Source organism: Dryobates pubescens, chromosome 6 (assembly GCF_014839835.1).
Source record: "Dryobates pubescens isolate bDryPub1 chromosome 6, bDryPub1.pri, whole genome shotgun sequence".
Classification (NCBI taxonomy): domain Eukaryota; kingdom Metazoa; phylum Chordata; class Aves; order Piciformes; family Picidae; genus Dryobates; species Dryobates pubescens.
Window position 1 is genome coordinate 34,908,603 of NC_071617.1, and position 25,355 is coordinate 34,933,957.

At 38.2% G+C, this 25,355-nt stretch overlaps 1 protein-coding gene across 10 annotated transcripts in view; it reads right to left on the reverse strand.

The window, feature by feature from the left end:
• Positions 1–25,355, reverse strand: part of RGS7 (regulator of G protein signaling 7) — a 250,979-nt gene that overhangs the window by 31,860 nt on the left and 193,764 nt on the right. For all 10 annotated transcript variants that reach the window (XM_054162305.1, XM_054162303.1, XM_054162304.1 and 7 more), the window contains 5 exons: positions 13,466–13,540; positions 12,258–12,356; positions 11,508–11,569; positions 9,145–9,255; positions 8,535–8,660 (listed from right to left, as the gene is read on the reverse strand). In XM_054162305.1, the coding sequence (XP_054018280.1) occupies positions 8,535–8,660; positions 9,145–9,255; positions 11,508–11,569; positions 12,258–12,356; positions 13,466–13,540 (473 nt within the window). The remainder of the gene's footprint in view (positions 1–8,534; positions 8,661–9,144; positions 9,256–11,507; positions 11,570–12,257; positions 12,357–13,465; positions 13,541–25,355) is intronic.

Below are 25,355 nucleotides of genomic sequence, written 5' to 3' on the forward strand. Positions count from 1 at the left end.
ACAGTACAGGCCAATTCATTGTAGCCTTCCCACTTAGTCTGGAGGAGGTTAGCACTTTGTAATCACAGCTAAGCTAGCTATAAGCTTTTCTAATCACTTTTCATTTGCTGTTATGATTGTTTTATTGTTATTACTTGTATGGGTGTTCAGATTTTCTCATTGCACAAAATAATTCCAAATTCAAATAGCATTCCATGCCTAGCTACGGTGCAGACCACTTAGTTCTCCCTCCTGCAAGAGTTCAGCTATGGTTTGCTATTGTTAAATTTGCAATATATGCCATCAGAAGTTTCCATTATTGCTTTGACACAGCTGATCCTATGAAACCGATAAGCTGAACCTTGAAGTCAGTTAACTGTGAAGTAAATTGCATTTTACAAGACTGACAAATAATGTGGATGCATTAAAATGTTCCCCCATGGCTTACACTGTGAGATCACACTGATCTCCCTTCACTTAGTTAAACAAGGATGGGACTGGGGAGAGGAAGAGTGAAACCGTGCTAAGACCCCCCCAAAAGAAGCAAAATTATACCACCCCTCAGTCCAAATTCTAATATAGTTATTGCTACAACTCTTAGGAGAGGTTATAAAGCATAGCAAAGGAAACCTTAAAGTATTCCTCTTGTAAGACATTCTTCACTTGAGATGGTTTACTACTGGGAAGCAATTAGTCCTTCATAGTCTTATTTTGAAACTCCTCCGTAGCACAGCCATTATGGTCACCTGCACTTTGTTGAGATGACTATTTCAGGTATTTCTACACACTTCAATTTCCACAGTATTTAAGCACAATCTTTTTGTCTATTGAGCTCTAAGATTCTTCACGAGACAGAAAAGAAATATTGTCTCAGTTTTGCAGATATATTAATAATGTAGTAACGTATACTGGCTTCTCCAAGGTCATAAAGGGAGTCTGCCAACAAAAGTACTTTGGTTTCAAAAATTATCTGTAGCATCACTTATCTCTATAAATTGCTGTGTGAATTGAACAAAGATCCTGCACAGCACCTAGGGATGCATCTTGATGGCAATGCAGTAATAATAGAGGCCTCATAACTCAAGTTTAGAAACTGTACAGCTCACAAACTCTAATTCAATTCACTCTGTCAAATTTGGGCAACCTACTCTGGCTTTCTTAAGCTGCTTTGATATTTGCATTTAAAAGTGTATATCCTGCAGTGGTAAACCTTCAATTTCATCTTCTGGGAGTGATTATTCATGTGCATCAAAGTCAGGTAAGGAATAGAAAAATGAAAGAGAAGGACGTTCTTTGTAAACACGTATTTTCCATCACTCTGCAGACATGCTGAGGATCTAGCTCAAAGCTGTCACACTGTTGTTTGTTCAATTATGTCACTGCCAATACTTTTGGAAGTCACCAGAAACATGCTTTAGGAAGCTATTTTCTTTTGCAGGTAAACTTTTTCATATAGTAGATTATACTCAATTATGGATAAACAGATGGAAGATAAATCTAACTTATTTGAGATAATATTCAGCTTCCAGTACAGAATAGGCAGGTTGTATAGACATGCCCTTACAGGCTGAACATAAGCTGGATGGTCTCATCCAGAAGGTAGTGCTCCACGGCTTGAATTCTTAATGGAGAGCAGTGGTGTCCCTCAGGGGTCTGTACTGGGACTTCTGCTGTTTAATGTTTTTATCAATGACATAGACAGTGGGGTTGAATGCTGAGGGAGCTGGCAGACGTGCTCAGCAAGCCATTTTCCATTATTTACCTGAAGTCCTGGCTAACTGGAGAATGGACTGGAGGGTAGCAAATTTAACACCTATCTACAATAAAGGAAGAAAGGAGGATCCAGGAAACTATAGACCTGTCAGTCTGACTTTGGTACCAGTGAAGGTCATGGAGCAGATCATCTCAAGTGCCATTACATGCTATATAGAGAACAACCTGACCAACCTGATCTCCTTCTATGACAGGATGACCAACTATTGGATGTGTACCTAGACTTTTGGAAAGCCTTTGACATTGTTCCCCACAGAATTCTCATGGACAAACTGGCTGCTCATGGCTTGGATAACCACACACTCTGCTAGATAAAGAACTGGCTGAGTGAAAGAGCCCAAAGGGTTCTGGTCAATAGAGTTAAACCCAGCTGGCAGTCAGTCACAAGTGGTGTTCCTCAGGGCTCAGTGTTGGGACCACTTCTGTTTAACATCTTTATTAATGACTTTGATGAAGACATAGAGAGTGTCATCAGTAAGTTTGCAGATGACAGTAAATTGGGTGGGAGTGTTGATCTTCATGACAGTAGGGAGGCTCTGCAGAGGGACTTGGATAGATTGGATCCAATAGCCAATGTTAACAGGATGAGCTTCAACAAGGCCAAATGCCAGGTCCCGCATTTGGATCACAACAACCCCAAGCAATGCTACAGGCTTGGGGAAGTGTGGCTGGAAAGCTGTCTGGCAGAAAGGGACCTGGGGGTTCTAATTGACAAGCAAGTAATTGACAAGCAGCAGTGTGCCCTGGTGACCAAGAAAGCCAATGGCATCCTGACTTGTATTAGAAATGCCGTGTCTCGCAGAAGTAGGGAGGTGATTGTCTCCTTGTACTCAGCACTGGTGAGGCCACACCTTGAGTATTGTGTCCAGTTTGGGGCACCTCAATACAGGAGAGATGTGAAAGTGCTGGAGTGAGTGCAGAGGAGGGCAATGAAGCTGGGGAAGGGCCTTGAGAATAAATCTTATGAGGAGCAACTGACAGAGATGGAGCTGTTAAGTTTGGAAAAGAGAAGGCTGAGGGGAGACCTCATTGCTCCTTACAACTAGCTGAAAGGACATTGTAGAGAGGATGGTACTGGTCTCTCCTCCCAGGTAATCAGTGATAGAGCAAGAGGGAATGGCCTCAAGTTACAACTGGGTAGGTTTAGACTGGTCACTAGGAAGAATTTTTTCACAGAAAGAGTGGTCAGGCATTGGAATGTGCTGCCCAGTGAGGTGGTTGAGTCACCAACCCTGGGTATGTTTAAAGGTTGTTTGGATGTGGTGCTTGGGGATATGGTTTAGGGGTGAACCTTGTAGAGTAGGGTTATCATTTGGACTTGGTGATCCTGGGGGTCTTTTCCAACCTGAATATTTCTGTGATTCTGGGATCAGCAAGTTTGCAGATGACACCAAGCTGAGTGGTGCTGTCAATACACCAGAGGGATGGGATGTCATCCAGAGGGATCTGGACAAGCTGGAGAAGTGGCCCCAAGTGAACTTCATGAAGTTCAATAAGAGCAAGTGCAGGGTTCTGCACCTGGGCTGGAACAATCCTCGCTATCAATACAGACTGGGGGAGGAGGTGTTAGAAAGCAGCCCTGAGGAAAAAGACTTGGGGATGCTGATGGACAAAAAGCTGGACATGAGCAGGCAGTGTGCACTTGCAGCCCAGAAAGCAAATCACATCCTGGGCTGCATCAAAAGATGTGTGGCCAGCAGATCCAGGGAGGTGATTCTGCCACTCTATTCTGCTCTGGTGAGACCTCACCTGCAGTACTGTGTCCAGGACTGGAGCCCTCAATATAGGAAGGACATAGACCTGATGGAGAGGGTCCAGAGGAGTGCCACTACATTGGTCAGGGGATTGGAGCACCTCTGCTATGAGGACAGGCTGAGGGAGCTGGGGCTGTTCAGCCTCAAGAGAGGAGGCTCTAGGGAGATCCAATAGCAGCCTTCCAGTACCCGAAGGAAGCTACAAGAAGGATGAGGAGAGACTGTTTACAAGGGCCTACAGTGACAGGATGAGGGGCAATAGCTTTAAGTTGGAGAAGAGCAGATTTAGATTGGATGTTAGGAACAAGTTCTTTACTATGAGGTAGTGGAACACTGAATCAGGTTGTCCAGGGAGGTAGTTGAGACCCCTTCCTTGGAGATGTTCACAGTAAGGCTCAATGAGGCCCTGGGCAGCCTGGTCTAGTTGGGGATGTCCCTGCTGACTGTGGGGAGGTTGGACTGGATGACCTTTGGAGGTCCCTTCCAGCCTGGACCATTCTATGATTCTGTGATAAAACACATATTGCAAGACATCTTGGGATTATATCCTCCAACTGGATTACTTTGGAAGTGAGGGTGGCCTTGCCAGATAAATAGCACAGCTGTAACATGGCTTCTGTCCCATTATCTGGCCTAATGTCATGCAGCCACCAGCAGATCCCAGATAGAGCTAATCATTTAGCACACAGGAATGCAGAGAGAAACAAAGGCTGTAGTGATTCTCCACAAAATGTGTGGGATTTAGGCAGAGTGTGGAGACAGTGAACTGGGAATTATGTAGGCTTTTCATCTAGTGCATGTAACACAACAGATTGAAAGACAGACCTTTTGGCATTTTCAGCAGAAGCAAAACCAAAAATAAAAAATCAAGCAAACAAACAAAACAAAACAAACAAACCCCCCCAACAAACTAAACCTCTAACAAACTCCATGGAGAAAATCAGCTAGCATCTTTCTAGGAGTAGAAATCTCTGCCTTCTGGTTCCCATAGTTCACCTTCTTGACAAGTACAACTTCAAGCTTCAAGACATAGTAGCGCTGAAAGACTTCAAGTTACTGCAACTAATTCCTTCTTATCTTATTGGCAGGAATGGAAACAATGCTGGGACTTGGAGAAAAAGATTTATTTTATTTATTTGTTTATTTCTCAGTGAGAAATAAAGCACAGGCAACTTCAGCCTTGAAGATTAAGTTCGGGTTAAAATACTAGCACGTAAAGCACTCTGATAAACAACAGCCTGAAGGAAAAAAAACTACTGTGCGGTAAGGTATCATTGCCAATTCTTTTACTGAGACTTGTAGGACAGACATCAAGGACAGTTAATTAATCTTCATACTTTGTAACATACAGAACTCTCTTTACCACCAGTGAAGACAGAAATATCTTGCATTTAAAGTCCCCAAGAGTAGTGATCAGTAACAGAAAAAAAGTGAAACAGGCTGGATTAAAAGAAAAACCAGATAACCTCTTGCAGTAAAAGCCCTGTTAGGGTATTATTAGAGGAGTAATCAGAACCACTGAAGTCAGTTAAACATAATAAAGCACTATGCAGATTTTTAGTAGCGTACTTGTGGTTGGTTTCTTTATGTGTGTGGTTTGTTTGTTTTTTTACCAGACATAATTAAAGCTTCTATCTCCAGTACAGAACATTTTTACAACTTAAATGGACGAGTCCAAAACAAACACCTCACAAGAACTCAGCTTGCAGGGGGGTGGTCGGGGAAAATGTGTTGAAAGAAAACAGCTAAATCTATCTAACTCCCTTGTATTTTTTTCTGGACAAGAAGAACTTAAAGCTCTTTTTACCTATTCACTTGCACATTATGAAAGATAATAAATAAGGACCAAAAGAAGAGGGGTTGAGCAGTTTTTCCTTCTGTGCATCATGGCAGATGTTCTGTCACTACGCTGCCTTCACTAACAATGACCTGGACAGGCTTTCAGGTTGGCAGGCTGGAAGCCATTTATGTATTTACAGGCTGCAACTCCTACAAAACAACTACTTGGGAGCTACCATGCAGACAGCATAGAATATTAACTCTTCAAAGAATTCTGCAGCACTGGAGACAAAGCAAAGACATGGAGAGGAATGGCAATTTTCTACAGGGATGAAAAAATTACATCTCCAGGTGCCACACTACAATAAGATTAATTTCACTAGCTCACTCATGACCAAGCTCATTGGATCATGATCAAACCTAAGCCTTGTGATTTTTTTTAAAGATGTTATCCAAATATGTTGTCACTTTACCTATTTGTTCTGCATAGTGAACATCATGCATAGCAATCTTTTCAAAGCTCTGCAAAGTAATAGAAGTATAAATCATAGCCTGCATTAGGCAAATACAGAATACAATCTGGGTGTTAGCAAACTGCAGTCACATTATAATGAAGCTACTGCACTGACAGAACTGCTTAGGCAGTTTTTTTCATTTGCTATGCTTTAAAACACCTCTCTAGAGTGTGAAATGCTATTAATGTGAATTTACAGCAAATTAAAAAGGCACAGAGATACAGAGTCAGAAGGTGAAATCTGGTGGCATTCCTAATCATTGCACAGTTCTTTGTTGTTGATTCATCCCTGCTCAGTTTCTTAAGACAGGATGTATATCCACTAAGAATGATATTCTTAGGCAGCTTAGACACCCTCAAAGTTAATGAAATAGTAACAGTGGGACTTTCAGCTTGAATAGGTATCAGATACACTTGAATAGAAACTGTATCTGGTAGACTTATTTCACATTTTTTGTACTTCACCAAAGCAAAGTATAACACTTCTAATCAACTAATACTAAATCTCTGTGTAGCGTCTGCAGTTCCCTGCTGTATCTTTTTTTACTGTGCTTGGTAGCTTGACTCTATGGTCCCAGTTGTCTATCCTACTGAAGGTTTGATGGTGCTTGTAAATGTTATCATGGTTATATCTGTAAACAGACAAGAGCCAGCTACTAATTAGAGATCACTCTGTTGCAGTGGGAAGATGTGGATGGAAAAAAATATTTTTCTCAAGATGGCTGCCAAATCACAAAAAACCCAAACACACCCCCAAAACCCAAACACACCCCCAAAAACCAAACACACCCCCAAAACCCAAACACACCCCCAAAACCCAAACTGGCACAGTGGTGCTATGAGGTGAGCAAAGAAACTGGTGGTCTTTTAAAATGAAGGTTAATTCTGCAGAAATGCTTGGAATCATCAGGCTTTTAATTTCTGTTACTGAGACATTTGACTTCTCTACACAAAAACCTTTACAAATGCCTGCTTTCTAACCCCCTTTACTGTGTGAGCCTAATGGCGGACTGATTTTTGAGACTTCACAAACACATTTGTAAGCTTGTGAGACACTTTACCTCCATTTAATAATAATAGAAAGAACCTTTACAGTGCAAGTTTGATCCCCTGTCTGATCCTTCCCATGGCCAGCCTTTCAATTGATATTCACTGTTGCTTAGATATTTTATTTTATAATGCAAATATAGGAATTGAGAGAGAGAAACAGAAGAGTAGGTGGCACGTCAAGGAATCAGCGCTGAAAAAATTTCTCTATAGAATTGTTCTGGATCAGTCACCTGCAGTTCACTTGCGCCTAGTGCTGTAAACAGGATTAGAAGAATGAGCTAGGGATTATTTGGGTAACAGTCTAGTTGACTGAGAGACAAATGAATCACAGAAAAGCACAGAAAATGCAGCACACACTGGGCTGGATAGGTTAATGTTTGAACAGCTGCTCTGCATAAAAAGTTGACAGGATGCTCTTCAAGTAAACAAACAAACAAAGCCTCTTTCTTTTTCTTGGTATTATTCTTGGTATTTAAAATTTCATTTTACCACTGATTTTTAAATAAGAAACCTGTATCTGACACAAAGTTACCAACACACAGCTCAGGTCATATTTCCATGGGTGTACTGGTAAACAAATCAATTGGAAAATACCACAAAGTCTAGAGTATATAACATAAACTTGTGTTGCAAAATTGAGTGTTTGAATATGAACGTGGTCATTAGCTTAGAAAGGTGCATTTCATATTACACTGCTGATAAACTGAAATTAACAACAAGGAGGTCTGTGCAATTACTCAGCATTTATGAACCAACACCACAAATGGCTAAATACTACTAGCTAAATAGCTAAGATACTATGGAAATGTAACTCCAGTATGAAAGACTATGCTTCACCACTTTGGAATGAGAATTAGCATAGAAAAAATTTGATTTGATTTCTAGAATAAGTGCAAATAGGATGTAATCATCTTTATGTTGTTGGTGAATGGGAAGTGATGCAGAAGACATCTGACAAGATGAAATAAAGAGAAAATTACGTTGTACCTGGTTTTGTACTACATACAGTTTGACTTATGGATAGAAAGGCTGCTATTAATCCCTCTGAAATAATTCCTACTGACATATGACTTCCTTAGAACAGTGACAACAAATCATGCTATTAGCAAATAGATGAAGTGTCATTTTTTAAAACCAAATAATTGTTCTCCCTCAGAAGTAAATATAACTAAAAAGAGAATTCATTATACACTAGCAGCACCTTTCTATTTTGCAGTCAGTGAAGAATTACGGAGCAAGCTGTCATGCTACATCTGTTGTGTCAGATCCACAAGTACTAGAATCTAGAGGGAGATTTCCAAAAGACCAATGATCAACAGTGAAAGCCTGTGAGTTTTACTTCAAAAGTACTTTTCTTTTATTAATTTTCAAATGTTACTAGTCTCAGAATATTTAATAAAAGATACTGAACAGAATTTGAATGGGTCAATGTTTTAAACTTTTTTAACAAAATGAGCTGAGAGGAGAGCTCTTAGCTAGGTAGTTTGACCAATAGTTGGACACAAATAGGAAAATATACTTTATGTGAATCTTCCAATACCTGTATCAGCATTTCCTTCAGCCTGACTATGGGAGCAGGTGGCAATCTGCATGACACATGAAAATTTTTGAAGGAATGAAAAACTGAAACAGACAAAAGAAAGAAGTGTATCTTACAAGCTATTTAAAAAGTCCCTCTCATTTACCTTAAATTTTCTGAACTGAATTCTGACTCCAGGAATTTGAGAAACTGCTCTCTTCCCACAGGATCTTTTAAAGCTTCATCCATGCCAAATCCCCATCGTTTCACCCTCTGCTGTCCTGGCTCTTTGCTAAAGAAGGAAAAAAAACAAACCCACAATCAGCAATATTTCAGTATTCTAATACTCTGTGGTCATCTTTTAAACTAAGCCTTAAAGTTCAACCACAAATTTCTCACTTTACAGACTGCTCATATCTGTGCAATGTTAAGAGATGAGCAACCAGGGTGTTAATATTTACACAGAATGAAGGTAATACATATGCATCTGCACAGAAAAATAAGGACTTCCAACTAGGAAATGTTACCAGATTTTAAAAGATGTCCTTTTTCCCCACACTGGAACCCTATAAACTGGTTACTGTAACTTTTTACACAGATTTATTAATCCATAGCTCTTCCTATCTTACGGAACTGTAAAGGTGGAAAGACCAAAAGGACACTGCATTGCCCTTCTGACTTAATATTTTTGTGCAACACCTCTGTCTGAAATTTTCACATTTCAAGACAAGCCTGATACACATCCTTACTCCAAGAGAAGAAATAAAAATATGTACCTTGCCTCCAGTTCCCAGAAAGTGGTGTCATCTGATATCCAAGGGTTTGAGGGATCAGGGGGCACAAGAAAAGGATCATATTCCAAATACTGCTCTGTATAAGCTAATAGACTAGGAAAACAAAAGCATCAAACATTGCCATGTCAGGAGGTGAGGAAATATGATCAGGTTATCCCAGTTAACAAATTACCTTGTATCAACTGTACCACAGTAACCAGGTTGTGCACACACTCAGAGTCAGCTACAAGCTCAAGCTAAAGTAAATTTACTTAAGCCTTTTAAAAATGGGCCCCTGAAGGAGAGGTGGCTCAGACTTTATCAAGAGCTGAGATACAATAAACTACAAACATTCTTAATAATTTCACATAGCTCCTTTTAAGGCTTCTTTAAGGACAATAAATTAAGTCAAGCAACATCTTCCATGCACATTTGTTTTCATAAAGGAATGTGGTTGATACCCCTATGATTTTAAATACAGCTTCCTTTAAAATCCATTTTAGAACACTGCATAGTGTTCAGGTCATATTTATTTGCCCTGCAGTTGCTTGGACTCCTATTTTCCTCTTAAATACAGTTAGTATTTTGTTATTTCCTAATCAAATGGCACTCCCAAGTTTACTGCTTTCCAAACATATTCTTCTTCCCCCTTCCCCCCCTCCCCCCCAAATTCTGTTATTCATGAATTGGTCCAGCTCAGTTGAACACACTTAAAAATGCTTCTGTTCTGATAATTTACATCTCCCATGCCCTTATTTCTGCTTTCTGTTTCCTTTTGCCTCATAATTATTGAAGAAAATTATTGAACAAGTGAAGAAAAAATACTCTTTCATAGAATAGGTTAGGTTGGAAAGGACCTCAGAGATCATCTACTCCAACCTCCCCACCATCGGCAGGGATGTTCCTTATCTAGAGTTTGCTGCTCAAGGCCTCATCCAACCTGGCTTTCAACACCCGAAGGAAGGAGGTATCCACAACCTCCCTGGGCAACGTATTCCAAAGTATGACCACCCTCGTGTTGAAGAACTTCTTCCTAAGATCCAGACTAAACCTACTCTCCCTCAGCTTAAACCCATTTTCCCTTGTCCTATTACTAGACATCCTTATGAAAAGTCCCTCCTCAGCCTTCCTGTAGGATAACTTTAGGTACTGAAGGGCAGCTAAAAAGTCCTCCTGGAGTCTTCTCTAGGGTGAACAACCCCAGCTCCCTCAGCCTATCCTCACAGCAGAGGTATTCCAGCCCTTGGATCATCTTTGTGGCCCTATTCCAGACTCACTCCAACAGCTCTGTGTCCTTCTAATGATGGGGACATCAGAATTGGATGCAGTATTTGAGGTGGGATCTCACAAAAGCAGTAAAGGGGAAGAATCACCTCACTTGACCTGATGGCTGCACTCCTCTTGATTTAGCCGAGGATATGATTTGCCTTCTGGGCTGCAGGAGTTAACTGCCGGTTCATGTTGAGCTTCTCATCGATCAATACACTCAAGTCTCTTTCTTCAGAGCTACTCTCAACCCACTCTGCACCCAGCCTGTATTTGTGCCTGGGATTGGCTCAACCCAGATGCAGGACCTTGCACTTTCATTCCTATTTATATTTAGTCTGTATTCCATTTTTACTGTTCAGCAAACACAAATGCTTAACCTTTTCATAAACATACATGTATTTTGTATGTGTATGCATAAATATACATATAGAAGTAGACACACATGAACAAATGTATATGAAAGGATAAAGAACCATTTGTATTTGGCTAAATTTCTTTTACTAAGTCTTACACAGCTCAATTTTCTACCATTTCCACTATTTCTACCATTTCCACTATCTCTGTATTATATTTCTCTACCTTTTCTCTGCTAAGCTGTAGTTAGTCTTTCTGAGGGACTTTTTGGTTTATTTACTTTCTAGCCCTTTCCTGACAAATTTTAATCTTACTTGGAGCTGTATGTCTATTAGTGTTACATCCTCTGACCCAAAGTAAACTCACTCCCTTTGTTGAGGCACCAAGTTCCTCACCCAGCCAGGTCTGCCAGTTGGTTCCCTTGCTTTATCAGTGATTGTCCTTTTGAAATATCAAAACAGAAACCCCATAGCAAATTCATTTTGTCTTCCCTGCCAATGCAAGGTAAAACTTGTGACCACTTGATCAGAGACTCTTTCAGTGAATCTTGGATTTATCAGAAACACATCATGGAACATCTGGGCCACCTTTTATCAATAGAAGGACTTCATAACTCCCACTTAAACTAAATTCTCATCAGCTATGTCTATGACACCTGAACTTCCTTGTCTCTTTCTTTGAAGTGCCCTGACATTTCCTCATAAGTGTCATTGAAAAACTAGCAGATATGACAATACACTCACCTCTCTGCAACTTTTGACATTTTTAATCTATGTCTGTCTAGTTGCATTTGCCAGTGCTTAATCTGCAAGAAAGGAAGGTAAAGAGTTTTATGAGTAATTAACTGCTTTACTCTATTTCTATAACTCTTTTACTAGGACTGTACTTTAATCTTAATTTATTCTAGGGCACAGAAGAGAAGTATGTATGAGCTGAAGCAACATTTCTCCAGTGTAGTTCTAAAAGAAATGGAATTTTCTACCAAAGAGAAAAGATCATATAGACACACACAGAGAAGACCCAATATCATCAACAGAAATCCAATTAGTCTTTTTTTTTTCTAGATCTTTGAAGACCTTTACCTTCACCCATTTCAACACCTCAGGAAAGATTACTGAAACATTAACAGTAGATAAATTTGTGAACCCATAAATGCGTACATGGAGGGGTAAGTATATCCCCAAACCTTGAATCAGTGTTGAGAGGAAGAGCACGATGTCTACTGCTAAAAGTGCTGATGGACTTAGCTATGCAAAGAATCCACTAACTGGCCTGCTGCTAACAGCCTCTAGCTGTCTAATGCAAGATACAAAATTGATAGTTTTAGCAGAAATTATGTACCTAAATCCACATATCCTGAAACCAGGAGAATGTTTACTAAACATTGTCTTGACCTGCTCTAAACAACTTCCCAGTTACAATAATTTTTTGTTTGATACCCACTTTCCTTTAAAGTTTATTTTAAAGTACATGTTTGTAGGTATTTTTCAAACCTCTTGGTGTAGTTCATCTTCTGTGGGAGGCTTAGTCTCTGGTACTGGTGTGTGGGTAGGGCTGTGACTTCGAATGTCATTTTGTAAGCCATAGACAGACTATGCAAAAAATATGGAACAATGACAGTTGATTTCAGACAATACTTTCTAACATTACACATAGTAACTGTGATGTCTTAGTACAGCATGCTCAAGTTATCAGAACCATCTTTTTTTTTTTTTTCTAAAGAAATTTCAAATAAACCATTAACTAAAATAAGATGGTGCTTCTGAGACCTCATGTAAAATAAAGACTTCCAAACCCCCATAATTTCATAATGCTGTAGAACACCCGATCTACTTTTATTATATTTCTATATTAACAGCATAGTAAATATGGGGGGTGGCACTAAAAAACAGCTATTACAGTAAGTCAAGATGACTGGCAGGAAAAAAAGAAATAGTATCCTGAAAGGTAGCTTATCACAATGGATCATTTGGATGAGTCCCAAATTTGCAATTATTGCTTGGTAAATTACAATAATCTGAATCTGTCGCTACTATAAATAAGGTACGATAAAACTTTCTCTAAATCCACTTTCCTTTCCTAAACCTATTTTTCAATTGGTTGGATGAAAATATATCACAAAGGAAGTACTTTAAAGATGGAGTCAATCTACATTATTATCATACAAGAGATTTGAAAGAGTTGTTCCAGTCCATTGATACATCCCTAGAGATGCAATGTTGGTGTCTGGTATCCAAATTTGGATGAAGCTAACTTCCTCTACAATTTCTGGTCATCCATTTGGGGGGCATAACTGTAAACTAGAGACACTCCTTTTATTAAGATCAGCACAACAGAAACTGCTGTTATAGTTTACGCTGCATTTTCAGTTTCCCTTGATTGCTGACAGAAACATTTTAAGATGCTTTATTCGGTGTACTACATTTTTCTACGCTTTATTCAATCTACTAAACAACATGAATAAAGCATGCTAAAATGAATTTTATTTTCATATTCTCTGTGTATTTTTCAAAGACTTTTGTAAGAGATAGTGCCTACTTAGCATTTTTTTATACTAACTCATTTAAGAGCTTACAAAATATTAACATATGTTCATGATTTTGTTCTTTGCAATGATAAGAAAAAATTGTTTCAAGAAACTATGAACTTCATGCTATAAATTACTCCCACTTCCTGGTTTTGATATAGTAACAGTACTTACCTTTCTTGTTTTATGTGGATTTCTCATTCTTGAAGATTTTTTTATATCCACTTCAGTAGTGTTTACACATCCAGGCTGTTAAAAGAAAAAGAAAGGGAAGCACAAGGATAAAATCTGGGGAAGAACTCTGTAATAGTTTCATTGAGATATTCCGCTTCAGTTTGCAAAGCTAAGAAAATAGATAACCAGAGGCATATAATAATTTGATGTCCTTCTGCAATAGTCCCTGAAACCAAAATAATATATAGTCTAAAGAAGCATCTCAAGTACTGTTTTGCCCTATTTATCATAAGAAGCTTTTGGTTTTCAGCCTTGTTTGCTGGAACTTATGATGGCTTTTAGGACAGGTTTTACCGTATATCTTCATGCTGGAAGTACTGAAAGTAACATACAGAGGAGCAGAAAACATCCACACACTTGCAGCCCAGACAGATACTACTTTGAATTAAATTCCTGTTGGTAGTATTTGGGAAATTTGGAGTGAGAATTAAAGACCACATGCTTAGAGCTCGTAACATCATGAACTTGAAATAAAATTATTCTCAATATAACAGAAACAAATCACCTGTTTCTACTTTGGTTTTACCAATGGAGCCATACAATGTACATTCTAGCTATCCCTTTAAGAAGTACAACTGACCTAATGTGACAAAATAAATAGAATTGTTCAATACCCAACTCAGCTGTGAATCCCAGGCTTCCTTTGGGAGCATCTAGTTTTGAGTCACACTTTAAAATATAATCTTCTTCTTTTTTTTTTTTTTAAATAAGATTTTCTAGTAGTGCCAAAATGGGACTTTTTTTCTTCAGATAAAAAACCCCCCACAACACAACCAAACCCAAACCAACCAACCAAAAAAACCCAAAACCCAACAGGTTTCAGAAGCCTAACCAGGAGACAGAATGACTCTCAAAACATCTGATTTGGCCTTTAAAGATTCATTCTCACGACTCTGTAGCATCCCATAGGACACAAGTCCTCTAGTCTATCCTAATTCATCTTCCTTTGAGACTTCCCTCTAGATACAAACTCTGGGCAGAAATATTTCCTTACCCATTGAATATGGCAAGTGTTACGATTTCAGGTGTGTTGTAGGTATTGATTTTAGAGGGATTACATTTGCCACTAAGAGTGAGAAGTACAAATTCTTAGTGAAAGTAGGATTCTTTTTCTGTTTTGTTTTTTTTTTCTTCCCCCAGTGGCAGTAGACAGACATAGCATTTACTTTACAGGCAACAGGATTTATTGTCACACCAATGATACAAGCTTAATGTAAAATTCTTGATGTGGTTGTAAATCTGCACAGACAAACATTTTAAACTTTTCCTATATAGGCAGAGCCAAGAAACAAATGCATTTCATCAAGTACACCAAGGGCACTTTGCCTCTGGAAAGGTTTTAAATAACAGATAGCTTCTTCATCCATTTAAAAATTATTTTTAAATTAATAAGTAAATTTTTATTTAAGGTAATACATTACTGTGTGCTTGATCATATTAAATTCGCAGTATAAACAACTCCTCATTAGTAAGAATAAAACAGGTATTTAGATAATATTCTCAAGACTGCATCTGATAAGCCTCTCGAGCTAGATTTGAGAAGGTACACTTAGTGCTTGTGAATAAAAATGGTGGGTTTTAACCTCAGAATAACTTGTAACCCTCAAAGACGATGGCAGGTGAAAAAAGACTAAATTCTGCGTGATGGTCAGTTTAAAGGCAGAAAGCAATCTCACAGGGCAATATAGCAAGATATAAAATTAAAAAGAAAACAATGCATCTACTACACAATTCACAACATAAGCTATCGGTGAAGAATATATGAGTTTTTAACAATGTCTACAACCCCTGAATGCAACCATTTGAATAGCTGTGCCTGCTTTACAATGTACAAAATGTTATTTGTTTAGTTTTCAGTTATGCTTTGTTAAAAGCTTGTCCCAAAAAAATGGGGGGGGAGGAAGGGGGGGAAGGGAAGGAAGGGAAGGGAAGGAAGGGAAAGGAAAAGAAGGAGCATAAACGTCATCAGAAGAAGGATTTAAAGTCTACCAGCAGTAAACTGGCATGAACAGATCTAACACCTCACCCAGGTAGCTTACACACCAGAGCTATGAAGATTGATGTGAGGAACACAACAAGAAATTCTGGGAGATTTTTAGGAATGAAACAAAGGCAAAGCTCTTTCTAGCTAGGTTTTGAGACCGAACCAAATCTGCAGCATCTAGTGGATTCTTATTGACACTTGACTTTAAAATCTCTCACACTGAGGTAAAGCTGCTTGTGGCATGGTACTGCAAGGGCACTCACAAGAGACTGTGAGGGCAGAAACCAGACCAGTGTGACTGAGGGAAACTCTGTAGGAGAGGTAGAGGCAGGGAAGCATCAGGAAGCTTCAGTGCAAAAGGAAAGGCAGCTAAAGAGTGTATCACTACTCTGACAACCTGGGGTAGCAACGGGAGTTTAAGACATGTATGACTACCACTATAATAGTGATCTCATAATTTGCTTTAAAATACATCACTGGAAGTACCTAATGTAATCAGGGTCACAATTCATGTTTTCTTATCAGTTGAAGAGTATTTGTTAAAATAATACTTGATATGACATGGACTTTACTATGTCTCTGATGCTGCCACATTTCGTCTGTCAGTTTTGAGGAATGAATATCAAATATCTTTTCAATTAAAACAAACACAAAAGCTTGCATTATTTGAACATTTTGCTGAAATAACTGGGCCTCTTTGTGGGAAAACCTTTGCTGGACAACATCTGATTTTATTTGTATGCCCCCATTAACATAATAAGTATGTGTTTTGATACAATTGCGTCCAGCTGTGTTTTCTTTTTGCATTGCTTTTTTAACTGGACTACCATAGTTCAAACAGTGAGATGCCTGTCAGAGTGCTCTGCTGCAAGATTATAATTTAGTGTGTAGTATATAATTTGCATACTAATACTGTAAATAGTTTTCAAACACATTTCCTGGAAGACTTGAAACCTCTTCTATATGTGTAAATAGAATGCTTATTTCTTGTATGAAAACAGTTCCCCCTCTACACACACAGAGGAAAGTCTTGGATCTTGTTGAAATTGCCATACAGCAAGCTAATAAGCAGGGTAGAATTTGGCCCTTATCTGCTTTTAAATACCTGGCTGAAGAACTGTCATATATTTGAAAGAAACTTAAGTTTAGTTTTGTTAATCTGTTTGCATACCCTTATCTGAAAGTACAACAGCCACTGTATTAATTTACAGTAAAGAACATGTCAGTCCAGCTGAGATAAATAGATGCAGATAAATAATACAAAACCCAACATATAGAGGACAACTCAATTAGTGGATAAGCACTTTAGTATGAATTCCAAGCACCACAATTTTCTACTGATGTTTTTTAGGAGGTTGCATAATAGGAATCTGCCAAAAAACACAGTGGAAGGAGGAATCCTCCTCTGCAAGGAAAGGAGGTCAAATAACTCCAGGTCCAGAAACTCAAATGCTTGGATCTGGCTATAGTCAACATTTGAAAACAACAACCACCTGAGTGTATGTCTAGTTAAAAAAAAAATCTACTTGATATTCATATTCTTTCCTTAACTGTGGCAACACTGAATTTGTTAATTAAGCCCTTGTAACAGCACTAACAGTGCATTAGTTTTTTGACGCCCATAGCTACTCTTTGGAAGAACTCGTTTCTTACATCAAATGAGGTGCTTTAGCCATGGGATGCTTCTATCCAAACATGCAGAATACCTAGCATTTATAGTTTGCTTGCTGTAAAAAGCTGCACACTCCAAGGGCCATTTTTGTTGCTTAGCCACATAGCCAAAATCAAAACCTTTTGTATAAAAATGTCTTTTCTCAGATATGCTTGCAATTCTAGTATGTGTGAAATCCTCAGTGAAGTATATGAATGTTTAAAATTACATCAGTTTATGTTCTGGTGGTTTTTATTTTTCTTAAAGAATGTAGCAATGTAACTGTGAATCTACTTAAGACAGAATAACCAACAAGTCTTCTTGTATCTGAGACCCCTGTATGTGGGAGGGACTAAGTTTATGCATTGCAGTAGGCTGGGAACTGTCTGTATTGCTGCTCTATAGAAAATGATCTGACAGAGTAGCAGATCACGAATCAACAGTATGTCCTCACAGCAATGCAGACAAACTACACACCCAGCTGTATTATCGGTAGCATAGCCAACTGGCAAAGGAAATGGTTATTTCTTTCTACTCAACATCATAAGAATACATCTTGAATACCAAGACTAGTTTTGGAGGCCACAAGCAGCAGAAGAAATATATTCCATATAGAAATGACCAATGGAGGGACAGACCTTTTCTGCATGCAAAAGAGTAAAGCTACTTGCCTTCTGCTGCCTAAGTGAGGCTTGCAAAGCCTTTTACACAGGTGCACCATGGAAGGACAGGATGCAACAGTCAGAAATTGCAGTAAAGAAATCCCAGTTAGCTATAAAGAAATATTCTTAATAATAAAACAATAAGTTGATTAAGAGAGGCTGTGGAACCTCCATTCTGGGCAATTTTCAAAACTTGTTTAATCCAAGGGCTTGGAAAGTCTTGTTCAATTTAGCAGTTAGCACTGCTTTAAGCATGAGGTTGGAGTACATGACCTCCAGAGGTCTCTCTCAGCCTACATTTCTGTGGCACAGCCTATGATCTTCATAAGATGCAGGGACTGAAATTCAAATAATCCACCTTACAGAACACTCCAATCAAGTATTCACAGCAGCATAAAATTCATCACTCTGCCTTTCCCCCTGACAAGAGCAGAACAGAAAGTCAAGACTGGTATTTACTTCCTTACAGCTGCTTCTGCCCTCTGGCAGCTTGTGCTGTGTACTCAACCTACACAATCCTAGTAATGATTTAAGGAATGTAATTTCACAGCCTCTTTAGCTAAAAATGCATAGGTGATATTTAAAATAATTACTTCATCTCAATATGCACACCCACAAATTCAGTGTGCCTTAAAGAAGTAAATATTTAGGCAGAATAATTCACATCCCTTACACAATTTCATTGCATTTTGTTGTCAATACCTTATGACAAGGATCTTTTGATTTGTTTTGCAATAATGGGCTAACTTGTTAAATGAAAAATGCTAGATTTCAAGATCTCCAGGCTTTCAGTATTTAAACACCATAAGTTTAAACCATGGACGTGGTAAAGTTGGGCACACAAACGTAAATACAAGGCAGAGACTGAAAGCTGTCCTTTACATTATTTGTAATAGCAGACTATCACAAATATAGTAAACTTCAATTTGAAAATTCCTGAGTGTTAAATGTTAGTGTTGCTCTCTGCAAGAATCTATCCTGTCATTGTTCCTATTTCTGTCATTTTTTGGGGGGAAAGGAGTCTTCTAATCCACAACAGCCACTATTCGTATCACTTACTTATAAAGTAAGGAAAAGCTAATCAGACACTGAGTGATAAGCAGAATACCAGAGTTCATTTTTATCTGTAGTTTTAATATTGCAGTTTACATGTGTAGCTAGCTGAACTGTGCATACTGAAAAATCAAGGAGAGAAGAAGGGCAATAAAGATTATGAAAAAGAAGTGAGGCAAAAGACAAAATTTCCAGTGATAGTCAGCTGAAGAAAACCAAAGAAGTTATTAAATTATTAGCTGGAGGAATACACACTTTGATTCTTGTTGTGTGGGAAAGTTTATTTCCTGTCACAAATTGTAGCATCACAGAAGACATTAAAATTCTATACTAAGTTGTTGGTAAATTGAGGCTCTCACAAGAAAAAACACAGGCTGCAATGCTCCTGCAATGCACCAATTTTTCATTTCCCAGAGGTGGAAGTTATTGAGTGTGCAAATCCCATTAAGGCTTATAAAGGAATGCTGAGGTTTAGTTATAGATTATTTTGGAGTTTTATCTTGTTTTACACACTTCAGGGTCAACAAGTAAAATGGCTTTGCAAGTGGAACAGCCGCACTATTAATGACTGCTGGTACAATAGAAGGTTTCAAAAAACATTTTGAATGGCCTGAGTACAAGTGGTCAGATCTTTTAATAGGATTTGGAAAACTAGCTGTCATGATACAGTCAAAGGAGAGCTGAATGTTTCTAATGCTTTACAAATTTCAGAAAACTGTTTTCCTGGTCCTATCTGATAGGACTTGAAAGATGTTTAAACATAGCTAATTTCATAACTAATAGATCAATCAATCTTAAGTAACGAGAAAATAAACCCAGTACCCATAGTTGCCTGAACCTGCAAATATAGTATCACAGACTCACAGAATGTTTTGGGTTGGAAAGAATCTTTGTAAGTAATCTAGCCCAACCCCTCTGCAGTGGGCAGCAACATCATTAACCAAATCAGGCTGCTCAGAGCCCCATCCAACAGGACCTCAAATGTTTCCATGGGAAACCTGTTCCAGTGTTTCACCACCTTCACAAAAATTTTCTTCCTTATATCTACTCTAAATCTACCTTCTTTTCATTTAAAACCATTACCCCTTGCCCTGTCACAACAGGCCCTGCTAAAAAGGATGTCCTCATCTTTCTTATAGGCCCCCTTTAAGTACTGAAAGGCTGCAATAAGGTCTCCCAGGAGCCTTCACTTCTCTAGGCTGGACAACCCCAACTCTCTCAGGCTTTCTTTACAGGAAAGGTGTTCCAGCCCTCTGACCATTTTTGTGCTTCTCCTCTGGACCTGCTTCAACAGGTCATGTCTTTCTTGTGCTGAAGACTCCAGAGCTGGACGTAGTACTCCAGGTGGGAGGCTCATCAGAGCAGAGTAGAGGAGCAGAATCACCACTCTCAACCTGCTGGCCATGCTTCTTTTGATGAAGTCCAGGATATGGTTGGTTTTCTGGGCAGTGAGTGCATATTGCCAGTTCATGTCTAGCACATAATCATGGGTTTAATTTACAATCAGCTAAGAGTATTTAATCTAAAACACTCTTATGTACTTTATTAGTGTCTCTAAAAGCCTGTATCTAATTTATAATTTCCATTCATTTCAGCAGCTCTTGTGACAGATAGATTTGGTATTGCTGGTAATAAATGCACTAACAGCAAGTGATTGAGCGTGAATATTAACTCCAAATCCTGGTGAACATGCAACAAAGCTGGAGATACAAGAAATAATAGAAATGCACGAATGTTAAGCTGTATATTGAATGCACAGTTCTTATGAGAAAGCATCCCTGCTACATCCAGTCTTCTTCCCCAGACAGGTGTTCCTTCTGTAGTTATTTATACCCTAGCCCTGGCTGCCTATGCCTTCTAGATGATGTTTAGCATGATTTGGATGGAGAGTTGATTAACATAGTCATATATTTAGCATAGTCATATATTTAGTATGTACTCTGTCTGACTTATTATCACATTGAGGGGTGTTAACATTAGTATTAAAATTGCAGTTAATTAGGGAAAGACATTTATTTGGCTACTATAACTTTTGAAATGTTTTTAAGCTGCTTTGTTGTTGTTGTTTTAGCCTTGCTTCATTAGTTTCAGCTGAAATAGGGCCACCTTATCTTCACAAGACTTTCCAGACGACTGGTAGGTCAGCTTCACAGATATAGAATCTACATTCAATTAGTATTATGGAAACAAATTAATTATACACATCCTAACTGCTAAAATCTGTCTATATAAGCTGATAATGATGTACAACCTATTGGCTTCTAATTATGCAAACGTAGCTTTCCATTTTTTCTTATTCATATATTGAACTGGTATTTCAGGCCACAGATTGTTCAATGTCAAATCTTATTCAACAGCTTCCTTCAAAGGAAGGGACTGTCTTAATTCATAAGAATTAATAAAAGCTTTGTCAGGATTAAGTATTCTTTTCTATTGAATGCTTTAGTAGAGAATAATGCAGGCAAGCATAGAATGAATTTAAATGCTCAATACATGTCCTTATTAGCTAAATTAATTTTGACTCAATAAAGAACAGATAAATAATATAAAGTTCCAGACTTGTTAAATTGAAATGAATGAGCAATAAACCTGATTGTGTCATCCACTAGAAATACACTGATGTAGGAATAATGAAATCATGATAAACTGCTGAGAAAGACATAAGCATTTAAGCATAAGGTAAATTTAGCTTGTTATAGACAGCCTCATGTGACGAACAGAAAGACTGCTATTTGAATCAATTAGTAAAATCAATATATGCTTTATTCAAAGATTTATTTGAAGACCATCACTGCTATGAAAATAGCAGGAGTTCCACTGGTGTTCTGCAGTGAATTTAACCAAAACACAGCAAGTCATGCAATTAATGGGTAAAAATTTAACTACACATTGTTTCTCTTGTTTGGGTGAGACCAATGAGGTTCAAAGATGATCAGTAAAAAAGACATTTGATCAATTAGTTTGATCAAGCTTTAATTGTTTGCAGCATGCTAACTCAGATGGCTTTTAATCTAAGAGGTGAGAAGTCTCATGGTACTTAGGATCACTTAAAATTTCAAATATTTCAATCATCTTAAACAAGACAAAACAAAACAAAACAAAAGGAGCCTGCACTGTACTAGTTTCCTGTTTATGCCTTCTAGCTATTCCAAAATATAATTCTGGTTTGAGCAGTCTTAAGACATGCAAGAAATTCTAGTGGCTGTACAAACCAAAGACCTACTTGGAAGAGGAGAAATGAACATTCAGTGACATGTTTCAAGAAATATAATACTAATAAATGAAACCATAACATCAATTCACAGGAGACAGAGCATCTTGAATCTTGATAGAGATTCTCATAGTCTCATATAGTTGCTTGTTTAAGAACAGATCATGTGCAAAGCTGGGATTTCACCTTAAGGGAACAGGATTTTATCATAGTGTTAAAAAAATTAATTCAGAGAAACATATAGTATGCAAAATGCATATGAAAGGTATGTTTAAATTTTGAGACAAGTCATACACAACTAAACTAGAAGGTGTGCTAAAGAATATACTACTGCATGGAAGTTATGTGCTTAATTCTTTTTGACAGTTAATTTAATTTCTAATTACTCTTAATTTAGAGTATTTTAGGTTTGTAGTGACTGCTTTTCAGATCCAGGAATTATTGTACATAAATTATGTCAATTGTATTTATTTTAGTGGTGCTTTGATAGTATTAATTAAGTCTGTATTAGTGTGCTTTTTGTGTATGTGAAGATGCCAGTATTTGCAACACTGTTGTATAAGGAAACCTGTTAAATTATTCTGTTTTGTTGCCCATATGCTAAATACTTAAATCATTATTGCTTTCTCTCTCTTTTTTTTTTATACCCTATAAGGCAGGAAACTGCTCTTTCACAGATTCCATACATAAAAATTTAGGCTATTCACTTGATAAGAAGTGACAACAGGAAAGTCTGACCACATGTCTCTGAAAACATTGATGGCAAATACAGGTGACATTCAGAAATTCATTATCTGCCTTTTGATTTATAATGAGGTCCTTGACAGAATGCTTTTGATTAAAGCAGCAAATTTAATTCACATAGAAATAAAAATCACTGTATAAACATTACACTTATTTTAAAAAAGCCCTTATCACTTCAGCTTATTTTGCTAGTTGCTACCAGAACTAGGTATAACTGCAAGCCATGATGTCATCTCATTTTTCCTGTGGATTGTGAAGTGCTTGAAGGAAAGAAGTCAGCAAGTTGTGGTCAAAAGACAGAGTCTAGCTGAAGGTCTGTATCTAGTGGAATCCCTTGGGGGTCAGTACTGGGACCAGTGCTGTTCAATATATTCACCAACAAGCTGGTTGTGCTGCCATTCAGTGAGACAGGCTGGAGAGCTGGGCTGAGAGAAATTTAATGAAATTCAACAAGGGCAAGTGTAGAGACTTGCACCTGGGAAAGAACAACCCCAGGTATCAGTATAGATTGGGGTCTGACCTATTGGAGAGTTGTAAAAGGGAAAGGGATCCAGGGAGTCTTAGTGGATGGAAGCTTGACCATGAGCCAGCAATGTGTTCTTGTGGCCAAGAAGGCCTATGCCATTCTGGGGTGTATTAGAAGAGATGTGGCTAGTAAGTCAAGAGAGGTTCTCCTCCTACTCTACTCTGCCCTGGTAAGGCTTCATCTGGAATATTGTGTCCAGCCCTGGGCCCCTCAGTTCAAGAAGGACCTCAGGGAAATGTTTGAGAGAGTCCAGCGCAGAGCCACAAAAATTATTAAGGGAGTGGAACATCTTCCTCACAAGGAGAGACTGAAGGAGCTGGGCTCTTCAGTCTGGAGAAGAGGAGACTAAGGGTGACCTCATTAATGTTTATAAATCTGTAAAGGGTGAGTGCCAAGAGGATGGAGCCAGTCTCTTCCTGATGATGCCCAATGACAGATCAAGGGGTAATGGGTGGAAGCTGAGGCATAGGAAGTTCCATGGAAACAGAAGGAAAAAAAAATTCACTGTGAGGGTGACAGAACCCTGGAAGAGACTGCCCAGGGGGGTTGTGAAGTCTCCTTCTCTGGAAATATTCAAGACGTGCCTGGATGCATTCCTGTGTGATCTGGTATAGGTGATCCTGCTCTGGCAGGGGAGTTGTACTAGATGCTCTTTCAAAGTCCCTTCCAACCCCTAACATTCTGTGATTCTGTGATTCTGTCCTTCCCCCATCTCATCACTTAGCTATTTCAGAATTTCTGACTTCTCCATAATCCTCAATTTTAATCTGAAAACTTTCAGTTTGTTGCACTGTTGAAAGCAAGCTGGCTTTTTTAATCCCTATCTGCCCCACCCTTACTCAAGTGTCAGACTAAATAATAATGCTAAATAACATGAGTATGAATTCTTTCATGAAGGTCTTAGTTAGCAGGCTAGCTACATAAGGCTGTAAAAATATCTCCCTCAAACAGACGTTGAGTATGGATCATAAACATTACAACCATTTTCTGAAAAGAAAACCTTGTACAAGGCTTTGTTTCATTACCAGAAGTGCAATTATCTGAGACTGACAGTTGCTGCTTTGGCTGCATTCCCTGCCTTGTAAGAATATATGGTGAAACAGGGCAAATAAAGACATGAAAATTGTATGCAGATACATCACTAGTGAAGTTGGATGGCATGACTAACATTTGTTTCTTGGAGATGTTTAAAAACTTCCTGACAATATTATGATAAAGCAGATGGCTGCATTCTCTGGCTAAAAAAGTGAGTGGCCCAGAAAAATCTAGGATTTGTAGCATGCAAAGTGTGAAATGAAGGACTGCATCACCTTAATCAAGTTAAATTCAGTTTTTTTGCCAGGTCTTTGAGACTGATCTTGAATGACGGGATGGAAAAATCGTTAAAAACAAAAGCAAAAACAGTAAACCCAGAAGAAATAACTGCAACTATCCACTGCATGGCTCTAGACACCTGGCAGTATTACCTACTGGCTCAGGGTCCTGTACAAACCACGTAAAATACACTTTGTCTGTTCATAAACAGATAAATTTGGACTAATGGAGACAGAATCTCATTTAAAAAAAAATGCAGAAAGAAGCAAAAGGTGATGGATCTGTGAAAATGCTTAAAACATTTAAATATTACTGTTTTCCTACCTTGCTGATAGGGAAAAACTACATGAAACCTCCAAATCCAGAAATCACGCATATTTCTGAATTTTACCAAATCAGTGAATTATCCTGAAACCACATCTGATGTTGCTGCTGTCCTTACCAGATATACCCACCCTGTAAACTTTGTCTTACTGTATTAAATCACATAAATAATGACTTTGTTTTTCATGGTACCATAGAATAGAATAGAATAGAATAGAATAGAATAGAATAGGAATTAACCATGTTGGAAAAGACCTTTGAGATCATTGAGTCCAACCTATCATCCAACACTATCTAATCAACTAAACCATGGCACCAAGTGCCCCATCCAGTCTCTTCCTAAACATCTCCAATGATGGTG